Source organism: Chiroxiphia lanceolata, chromosome Z (assembly GCF_009829145.1).
Source record: "Chiroxiphia lanceolata isolate bChiLan1 chromosome Z, bChiLan1.pri, whole genome shotgun sequence".
NCBI classification, from domain to species: Eukaryota; Metazoa; Chordata; class Aves; order Passeriformes; family Pipridae; genus Chiroxiphia; species Chiroxiphia lanceolata.
The window spans coordinates 72,388,132-72,399,232 of NC_045671.1; the positions used below are offsets into that span (position 1 = coordinate 72,388,132).

Consider the following 11,101-nt stretch of genomic DNA (forward strand, 5'->3'; position numbering starts at 1 on the left):
CCAAACACCTTCATTCACCCTAATTCATCAGGGCCCAAAAGAACCTTTTGTGGACTTTATAACCAGGCTAAAAGAAGCTATAGCACATCAAGTCCAGCAGAAAGAAAGCCAAGACATTCTGTTTAATAAGTTTGTGGTTGAAAAAGCTAACAAGGATTGCCAACGAGCTTTAAAAATGCTAAAAGATCCCACACTTCTGGAGATGATAGAAGCTTGCAAGAATGTGGGGTCTAATTCTCATAAAGCAAGGCTAATAGCTGAAGCCTTAGCTGGACCACAAACCTGTTTTCACTGTGGTTAGACAGGACATATAAAAAAGAACTGCCCAAGGTTAACCACAAAATTTGAGCTTCCAAAGACACCGTGCAAGCAATGTGGCAAAAGCAGACACTGGACTAAGGATTGCCACTCCCTCACTGACATCTACGGAGAACTGCTGCCCCCGAAAAAGTCACCCGACTTAAGGAGAAAAGTGACTTTTAATTCAATGCCAGATCCTAAACAGTGTACCTGTGAACTGTCAGGAAACAAAGCAGCAAGCTCCAGGGGTGGCGTGATAACACAAACACCCCCTCAACTGCGTTCCATCCTGCGTAACCCATCCCTTCAACAGGTGCCAGGAAACCACAGCAATTAGAATGAATCATGTTAAACCTACCATTCCCTGCAGTTCATCTTAAACCAGATGAACAGATTATGCGAGTTGTGCCCTTACCACACGACCCCAATCCTAAATTCTCCCTTCCAGCTGTACCAGCAGAAAGACCATTTCTAACATGTTCTGTTTACTTTCCAGGATCTCGTACTCCACAGAAGATCACTATCACTAAGCTTTCAGACACCATGGAGCAGTGGCATTTTGGACTGGAAACAATTTTTTAGGGGGGGAGTCACTCAGCAGATGCAGCTGTCCAAACTGATTTGGAAAATGCAGATCTGTCCTCCCCTAAGTCCATTTAAACAAACCCTTTTTAACTTGCTTTGAAATTTTGTTTTCTTTGTTTGTATTGTTATTAACTATTTCTTGTGTCACAGCATGCTGCAAGAGGACTATCACAACAGACATTTTCAAACAAATAAGAAAGGGTGAGATGTGAAGGAGCAAGATTCAGGACGGGAACAATTCCAGGCGTGGAGAAAAGCATACAGCAATTGGCAGGACTTTATTATATGGACTTCACTGTTATTATGTGGTTTCATTGTATTCACACTACACAGTGCACAGCCTGGACATGCCCAGGCTTACCATGAGTTTGCCTGCTGCCTGCTTCCCCCGCTCCTCCCCCTTTTGCCTGTGTCCTTATCCTGGTTTGTCCCCCCGCTTGTCTGTCTCATACTCCGCCCTATGTTCTGGCCCTTTCCCTTTCCCCTCCCGAGCTGATAAAAGACCGGGAGCACACGTGAATAAAGGACTCTACCTGCATCCCACCTTTGTATCCCGGACCCGTGCTGTGCCATGGCTCTATCCTCCCCTTTCGGACCGCGGCACAGGACCACGGGGTGGACATGAAGGCAATTGAACCCTATAAAAAAGTTATCAGTCATGGAGATTATTATAACGATGGGTTAAATGCCATTGTTGTGTTTGCTGTTTGCTTTATGCCTGAAAGCAGCCAGCCTAACTACAGATACCTGATGGACAATCTATTTAAGTATGTAGTTGGCACTTTAGAGCTGTTGCTGGCTGAGAACTATGTGATAGTTTATCTGAATGGTGCAACCACACGGAGGAAAATGCCCAGTTTAGGCTGGCTCAGGAAGTGTCACCAGCAGATAGACAGAAGGTTAAGGAAATCGTGTAACATCATTGACATGAGGGTTGGTGTGGGCTCAGCCACCACCTTTTCTCAAACTGTTGTGTTCCTAAGGCCTGTCTGTTGAACAATAGCAAGGAATGTTGCCAAATGCCACCACCACATGAACTAAGCTAGAAGTATACAAATATCTTAGCTGGCAGTTTTTGAAGACACAGCCTCAGAGAAGAACTTCTACAATGCAGCCAAAAAGCAGCGTAAGACTTAAAACCCTAAGCAAGACATGGCAATGCAGTGTCACCAGCTTGTTTCTCACAAAGTTACAGAGCCTGCAGCCTGTATCTGCAGTCCACATAGTTATATCATGCTTTGCTTGGTTTAGCTTTTTGTTCTTCTTGAAGTGCACTGCTTTTCAACATTTTTGGTAGAAATTATTTTGTATTTACTACTCTCTTTCACAGTTATTTCATTCAAATAGAGTTCTTTGTTCTTACACACTTTTCTAACAGCATAAAATATTTACAAGCAGACTGCTAATTTGTAAAAGATAATCACAATGCAAACCTCTACATTTTAAAGGCTTTTGCTACACACATTACACAGCTTATACACTATGCATATTTTGGAAGAGTCTAATGCTGCTGCTTTAAATGATTAAGACCAGATTAAAGCTAAGGATGAGCTCTTTCAGGCTGTGTGTTAAAAAAGCCTCAATTACTTCTGATTGTGCACAAGACAAGGCGTGTTTTGAGACCTTAAACACAAATCTTTGAAAGAGCCCAACAAAGTTAGATAGTTACATTCTTACTGAAAGACAGCGGGAACTTGCCTCAGAATTTCCTGCTGAACTTCACTGAAGCCTCCAGCCGTAAAGTACTATCGATGGAAGTGCCACGGGCTGCTTCCATGAGGACTTGAAACCAGACGTTCGTGAAGTCTTAACCACTCTAAGTCTCAGGGAACGCCTTTGACACTGACCACCATTCTGTACTGAGACTGGTAAGGTAGTGATGAACCATAAAGTTTTTTTCAGGTTTCTCTGGAACAGCCTCTCAAAAGGCTGGGGCTCCAGGTCTTCCAAACTAAACAAGCTTTCCTTCCAGATCCAAGGCAGGGTCAGGTATAAATGGAGATATACCCTTCAGCATGATCCTGTTGTACCGCATCTTTTCTCTCGTATCTGCAAAAGTGTCCAGAGGTGATAGAGGTGCAGGGTCCCATTAACAGAAAATGGGATATTGTCCTACTTGCTGAACTTCCCAGGGAGAATTCCCAACACAATCCCATGCTGTGGTAGTGCCTGGAAAGAAGGAACTCCATGGGAACCCACTGTGGTTCATTGCTTTCTGAAATGATATGTCTCTGTTTCAGAACTGAAGGATCTCAGCTTAGGTAGTGCATTCACAATGTACACGGGTTTACGTAGGTCAGACACAAATTTTTAAATACACTGAAAATAGTAAGCAAAATTATATGCATTGAAACAGTACGTGAATAAACATTTGTTACATGTGTGTTGTGGGGTCACATTTTAACTACTTTAAATAGCAAATATATATATCCTCTCACAATGGTTATTTACTACTGCTTGCTTAAAATGCGTTGTGAAATGCCACAGTGACAACTGCCATACTATCTGTCACTAAACACGAAAAGTTTGAATAACAATGGAAAAAAATAAAAATACTGCATTGATATGACACGTTAAAGTTCCTGACAGTTAAAAGTTACTACTTCATTTTAAATATCCCCATTGAAACACATCTATTTGTATAATTAGTCACCTTACACTGTATACTGCAATACAATGTTTAGCATATTGTAAACTTTTACCAAACAATGAATTTTTAGTAACAAATTGTACAAATATACAGCTATTTATACCACATATATATAAGGCCATTAACATAACAGCAAGATACATATAGAGAACTACAGTCAACATTACAACATACGTAATGAATTCTTCTCCCAGCTGACAATAATCGGGTTCATCTTCCAACCATCAGCAGTCTTTAGTAAATCTAAAGTTTCTAACAGGTTTTAGTGATGTCTTCCAAAATGAGTAAGTGCCAAATACAGTCTTAGCATGCAATGCCATTATGGTGTGTGATGTCCTTAGATGTACATGGACTCTGTCCCAGTTGTCGGGCAGCACAAAAGGTTTTTTCTGAATCAGATGTGTTACTGAATGAACACCCAAAACACATGATTGTTGATAAATAAGTCCTCAAAGTTAAATAAGTGATTAGTGTTTTCCCCTGTGATTTAAGTGCATGAATATTTAAACTTCATGTGTAGTTTAAATCTAAAAGCCATGGAAAAGTACTTGTCTTGAGGAGTCCTTTATTTACAGAAGTTCCCGTTATGAAACGAAGATTCATTTTTCTCAGCGATACACGAGGGAACATTAATTGGTGGGAAATCTTCCTTTGGCTTCTGGGTGTTGCTGCTGCTGGATTTGCTCCGACTGTGATCTGGTGTGGGCTGAATAGGCAAAGATCTGGCCACCTTGGATTTCACCAAGCAGCCACAAACAAGGCGAAAGAAGGCGCGACGCATTTCCTTACTGGCCAGGGTATAAATGATTGGGTTCATTGCAGAGTTGATGACTGCCAGAGCAATAAACCAGTTGGCTTTGTACAAGATAGAGCACTCCTTGACTCTGCAGGCCACATCGATGAGGAACAGGATGAAGAGTGGAGACCAACAGGCAATGAAGACACTAACGACGATCACGACAGTCCTAAGGAGCGCCATGGAGCGCTCCGAGTTATTGTGGTTGGTGACATTGCGACTGCTGGACTTAACCAGTATGTAGATACGGGCATAAAGGATGACAATGGCAACCAAAATGGCTATGAAGATACTAATGCAGAACACAACATATTTCTTGGAGTACAGAGGCAAAATTGTCGAGCAATCTGGTAAGTTGTTTATACAGTTCCAGCCGAGGATGGGTAAGGCACCCAAGGAAACTGAAATAAGCCAGCATGTGCCAATGAGAAGGAACACCCTGTATTTTTTATTTGCGTCATAAGGCCTCATTTTAATCATGGTTAAATGCCGCTCAATAGCTATGGCTAGCAAGCTGAAAGTGGAGGCTCCCAGGGCAACAAACATGCTGCCTTCTCTAATGAACCAGATTGTGGAGGATAAGCTCAGAGTCTTCTTCCCAGACATAAGAATGTTTACTTTGTAAACAATCCCAGCTAAAAGATCACAGAGAGCTAGATTGCCAATAAAAAAGTACATGCGGTTGTGAAATTTATTGTTTTTCCATATGGCAATCAACACCATCAAGTTTTCCAGGACTATGAAACTACATAGGATGAGAAATGCAATAGCGGGCAGGTCTATATTACCAGTTGCCTTTTCCCTTGAAATAAGCTTTCCTGTGTAATTATAATGCAGTACAATTAGAGAGTCCATCTCTTCATTTCCTTGAGGGCTGACAAGAGCATCAGGTGGCATGGTAACTGCTGCCATCATTTGTTCCCTGGTGGATGCTGGACTTTTCTTTCCTCAGTATCACGAGAATATAGTTCCAATAATTTTCCACAAGAGGGAGATCAAGCCACGCTCCTCCCAGCACTCCTCTGGGCAGGCGTTGTGTATCCCCAGCTCCAGCAAGCCTTGCATATTAATTAGGGAGAGTGGCTTGCAAACCAGGCTCTGAAAATAAAACCAACAAATGCAACATAAATATCACCATCTTCCCATGTCACCCAGTGCTCAATCTGCAAGATGCACCCAGGAGCCAAGAGAGAGGGATGGTGACTGTGACAGGAAACTGAGGTAGAACATCGCTGCATGCCTACCAAGGTAGCTGTAGGGTAGGTAAGTCCAGACACATCTTGGCTGCAGAAATATGAGGGCAATGTAGAGAACTGCTCAAAAGTGTTTCCCCCTATGAAATCTCTGGTTCCAGCAAGCCCCAGTGTGCACAACAAGACAGCTCACTGATCCTCCAAAAGACCTGAGTGCACACGTTGCTACCAAAACACCACCCAACCATCACTGCCTGAGCAGCAGCGGGGAAAACTCTCTGCTTTCTAAGCTTGTTCTTGTTCCCCATGCAGACTCGAGGTAGGAAAGATTCTGAGAAAGCTGGTGTCAAGTCTTGATGCCAGCATGAGTGTTGCCAATGCCCAAAATAACTTTCCCACCCTTAATAGTATAAAATTATGATATTTACAATTGAGAAGATGCACTGAAAGCCAGTCATCATAAAATCAATCCTACTTCCCATTCAAATTAGTTGGATTTCTGTTACCTTTTTAAAAACAAACATAGCAAGTCATATGTTTATAAGTTTTGTTTTTCTTTATGGTTCACTTCACTTTTTTTTTTCCCATTGCATATGTATACAAGTCATACATTTAAAGGTTTTGTTTGTTTGTTTGTTTGTTTGTTTTAAAAAATAAAAAAAATAGTTACACCCAATTTAATTGTCCTTCTCAAAAATTCTGATTTTCTTTGAGTTACAACATAGAATGAACTGCAGTGTTTTCCCATGGACTTAGAGGTTCTATTTTTGCAGCAGATCCTTCAAACTTTTTTTCAATAAATATCAGAAGAGATCTATACAGCTTTGTAAAAATATCAGATGTCAGAAGAACTTACTGTTTTACCAAAAATGTAAGAGTTTTGTTGCAGCATAATCCAATGAGAATCAGGGCCCGTGTCCCAAATGTATGCACTGAGGATGAAAAAACAGCCAATGCTTCAGTTTTCTATGAAAACCAGGATGGGGATGAGGAAAGAACTTGTTTCATCTGAACCAAATTTGTATTTTTTTTTTCTGTGAAAGGTAAAAAAATAAGAATTTGTGCTGGATAGGAGGACAATTTCCATTGGCCCAAAATTAAGTAGCTTAGTTTAGGGAATCTTTTAAGAGCTAGAGCTCTTAAACCGTACCATTTATTTAGTCAATGAGCATTTTCCAAGCACATTAAAGACACTTTCAAAAGAGAGGTATCAAGGGAAGGGGGGGTGGAAATAGATATCTTTAAGGTCCCTTCCAATCCAATCTATTCTATGATTTTATGATCCTATACAGGTTTCTGAAGACCAGAAAAATGTGTGAGCCACTGCCAATGCAGCAGTCTGCTTGAGGCACTTAAAAAGTGAGAAATATATTTTCAAGTGTCTCTCAAGAGGATGACGGGAGGAGCAAACCACATCCCAGAAGATTGTAAAGGGATTTAAAGGGATGACCCACACCCTATTTTTCTACTCTCTCTTTTCCTGGTTTCCCTCCTTCAGAAAGGACATGATCTGACAAAAGCCTACAGTAAATTGACTTGAATTCTTTAGTACACTCAGGGTGTTTTAAAATTATTTTCTGAGAAAATAACTGGCTATTTACCCATTGTAATTTCCCCACTCTAGTTCATAGTTCCAAACTGTGGTGTCCTTGGTCCTTTTTCGCTCTGAAGATGACAGCAACCACCTCATTCATTTCCCAGAAGCTGAACTGGGCCCTCGAGTTGTTAAAACTCTTTTCTGAAACATGGTAACAGTGAAGCTCTCGACAGAACAACTTCACCTCAGCTAAGGTTCAATGTAATTGTAATTCACTCACAATCTGCACACTGTTATCACATAAATTGTCACAGCCTTTCATTGTATTGACTTATAACAAAATCCCACTGTGTCCATATGAATTGCAAGTGCTTTCCACTGTAAAATAAACAATTACATTTGACTTGAAAAGTGTTTGTTAATAACAGCTCAACCAGCAATACTCACCAGGCTGGCTGATGGCTGCCTGAGAGAATAATATTCCTAACATTTAGGAGCACTGCACATAACAAAATAAATGTTTCTGGAAGTCTTTTTCAAGCCAGTTATCACACTGGTCTATCAAAGGGCAAATACATCTCTTTCTTTGAAGAAAATTATATGCCATACGTAGGAGTTTATCAGCCACAACTCAGCAGATACAAACTGTCATGACTCTGCTAAAGGCAATGGTGCTGTACCAGTTCCCCTGGCTGAAGGCAAGGACGATGCACTCAATCAGCAGAAATCATACAGGGTCTCTGCCACTGTTCGAAATTACTTCTCTTAAAATTATTACAGCAAACTTAGTATCACAAAAGTAAGTCTTTGCCTCTGACAGGATAGCGAGAAGGCAGTGAAGGTTGTAACATTACTGTCTGCCAGGACTCTCATGGAATGAGTATCACGCATAAGACACTTGAAAGTTAATATAAATAATAATGCAATAAATTAAAATTTATTCTCTTCTGGCAGCAACATTTTGAAATAATATCTTTTAGCCATACTCTTCTTATGTATTTCTCCTGCTTTGTAGCCAGTAACTCAGAAAGCACAGTCTCCCTTTAGCAGTTAGAAAAATTGATGTTGGTTTTGCATTACAATAACAAGACAGCAACAGCCAGGTCCGGGATAACCTGTGTCACTGCTTTGTAACAGTACCACAATTTACTCTGCAAAACACGTTTGCCCCAGTCACATACTGACTGCAAAGTATGGACTTCAGTTCAGAATATTTAAAAAATAACCTGAAGAACCTGCCTGTGGCCTGTTGTTTGCCCTGCACTGCCATGGTTAGGTACTTCAGCCCCCCGAGCTCTTGAAACCACCGGGAATGAGTTTTTTTCCCTCTAAAGCAAGGCAGGGGATCCCTATCGCTCCACCACCAGGTACCACTAGAAAGATAAACCAACCTCTCTGCATTGCAGGGGCAGTCTGGCTATGCTTCCTCACGGATCTGATGGCTAAAACAGCGACAACTACATTACTCAAATAAAGGCAGTGGTACAATGTCAAGAACCACAGTCATGTGGAACCACAATCATGTGGAGGGCAAAATTCAGCTTCCTCCTCCAGCTATTTGGCTTCCCTACTCCAAGGGTGGAGAGAGCAGTCAGGGTCAGCCATGAACACCAAGATATCCCCCTCCTAGCTGATCTCCTGGCCCACCCCATGCTTTGGGGTGTCTGCAGTGGTTAATGTGGTCTCCTGCAGAGGTCAAGGATCCTAGTAGGGTCAAGCACCCTTTCAATTTGGAGCAGGGGCTCTCTAGCATGGCTCATAAACCTAGATACCACTGGGGTCTATATGGTCTCTCTGCCACACATGCCATGAATAAAGCAACACTGAGTGGAAGGCCACAATCCCTTAACCTGCCCTATTGCAAGGCACATCTCCACTGCCCTCTCCAGTTCAAACACATAATGGTATAGGCAGAAACTCAGAATCATTCCTCTCACCAGCTCCCCTGGCCTCCAATTTTCCTCTGGGAATGTGTAATTCCCAATGCCAGGAGGCAGCAGGGAACTTGTGATAATGGGGATGCCAAAACCCTTCAGCAACCATCTCCAGTACATCTCTGCTCTCTGTTTCCAGCAGGCACTCTGGTTAAGAGTCCCACAGGGACCTGAGGGCTTTTACCGTCTCATGAGTCGCTCTGTACTTTACATCTAAGAGAAATAAGAAATTTCTGTTTTCAAAAGAGTGAACCAAACTGCTCTCAATTTTCTGAAAGTCAAAGCAACAAGTGAGAACAAAGTGAGAATAAAACTTAACTTTTCACCATGTACTTTTACCTGCACAAGAACGTATAATGCTATGCATTCAGTACGCTCACTGTAATTTGGCCAGAATTGTATTTTCCTGCTTCCCAAGTGGCCATGAACAGACTTGACCAAAGAAACTGGATGCTCCTTCACCACCACTACACATATTGCAGTTCTCCCTTCTCTGCCGTGTCTTTGGCCACCAAAGAAAATTTTAAAAATGGCAAAGACAATAGTACATATCCAAAGCCAAACTTTTTTGTATTTTATGTATTTGTACAGCCTTTGCAAATGAAAAGTAAACGTAATTTATCAGCTAGTCTCATTAACAGAAAAGGATTTTCAAAACAGCAGCACATTTCAATACACATTTCCACTGAAATTAAGCTGTGCTAGATGCAAATGAAGTTTAGACAATAAACATCTGTTGCAGAACAATGTCTTAGACAATTCAAATAAACGTTAAAAAGATTTTCTATTTAAGCGGATGTGCTGGCAGTTTACCGCCTCAGAAAAACAAATAGTTACTTTTCCTGACTTCTGGCTCTTAGATATCAGTTTGAATTTTGTAATTCCGAGTAGCACACATGCACACCCCCATCACTCCCGGCTGGTTTAATTCTTGCACGTTAAAGGGAACTCACTTGGACTTCTTTCCCCGTCTCCCAGCACTCCCGACTTACTCCCCCCGCCTCCGAACTCCGGGATTCCGTTCACAGATTTCCACTACTGCAGCGACTCGAACTTTCTGGAGGTGACAAACATCTTGCCTAAGTCACCCGACGTGTCCGCGGTCTCACAGAGCAATCACCACAGTCCCGGGGCTCCCACTTGTCCCGTGCCCGCCACCGCGCCCGCACCAGGCACGGCCGGACCGGCACCGCTCTCGGGGCTCGGCAGGACGGGGACACCTCGCCCTCCTTCGCCGAAGCGGGACGGCCCCGGCGGGCGGGCGGGGTGCGGGCCGGGCCGCCCCGGAGCCCCGAGCTGCGCTCGCCGCGCTCACCCCGGAGCTCCGCGGCCGCCGCATCCCACCCCGGGGCTGCGCCGGGCAGGACCGAGCCGGGCCGGGATGGGATGGGATGGGATGGGATCGCCGCGGCCCTGCCCGCCGCCAATCCCCGCAGCCTCCCCTCCCGGGTACCCCCCGACTGACCGACCTCCCCTACGGGCTTTTCTCCGGCGCGTCCGCCCCCCTTGGGTCCTGCCTCCGGCACTCTGCTCCCGCCGCCGCCGCCGGACAGGCTTCGCTCCCCGCTCCGGCGGCCCCTGCCTGCCCCCGTCCCGTCCCGCCCCGCCTCACCCCGCCCCTTGGCCGCTCACCGTGCCCCATGCCCGGGGGAGCAGCGCCGCGGAGCTGGATGCTGCCGGCGGGGCTCGGCCGCGGGGAGAGCGGGGGGTTTAATTCTTACACGGCGCGAAGGGCAGCCGGGGTGAAAATGTGAGACGGCAGAGCCCGCCGGCGGGTATTTGTAGCGTCCATAACAATGCGTGGTGGAGGGAGGAAGTTCTGGGTAGGTCTTACTCAGCTCGAGCAATTATCGCGTTCGAGAGAGGTTTTACGTGTGTTGCATCTGCCCCTCTGTTTGACCGTCTCCAATAATGAGACCTTCAGAGAGCTTGAATGAAGAGGCACATGGCGAAGCACAAGTACTTCTGGTTTGACCCAGAGCTGCCGATTACGGCGTGTTTCCTGGTAAGGTACCACTTGACAGAATTATTGACTGAGTAATAGCAACTCAAGGACGGCGATAGGCACGCGGATTGCCCCAGTGACAGGAGCAGCGCTTTGGAAAA

The 11,101-nt window shown here is 44.0% G+C and overlaps 1 protein-coding gene across 6 annotated transcripts; it reads right to left on the minus strand.

Annotated features, from left to right (window-relative positions):
• Positions 1–1,366: 1,366 nt before the first annotated feature.
• Positions 1,367–10,809, minus strand: S1PR3 (sphingosine-1-phosphate receptor 3). Of its 6 annotated transcripts, none has more exons than XM_032676328.1 (3): positions 10,628–10,809; positions 9,949–10,052; positions 1,367–5,429 (listed from the first exon to the last, which is right to left on the minus strand). In XM_032676328.1, exon 3 carries the CDS (start codon positions 5,244–5,246, stop codon positions 4,101–4,103), a length of 1,146 nt encoding a protein of 381 aa, XP_032532219.1. In that variant the 5' UTR covers positions 5,247–5,429; positions 9,949–10,052; positions 10,628–10,809; the 3' UTR covers positions 1,367–4,100. The 6 variants fall into 6 exon arrangements, with proteins under 6 accessions (XP_032532219.1, XP_032532218.1, XP_032532217.1 ...); XM_032676327.1 differs by lacking the exon at positions 10,628–10,809 and adding an exon at positions 10,465–10,561; XM_032676326.1 differs by lacking the exon at positions 9,949–10,052.
• Between the last annotated feature and the right edge of the window lie 292 nt (positions 10,810–11,101).

Coding starts and splice junctions, on each gene's coding strand:
- S1PR3 (XM_032676326.1), bottom strand. CDS start 5,246: ATGATGGCAGCAGTTACCATGCCACCTGATGCTCTTGTCAGCCCTCAA.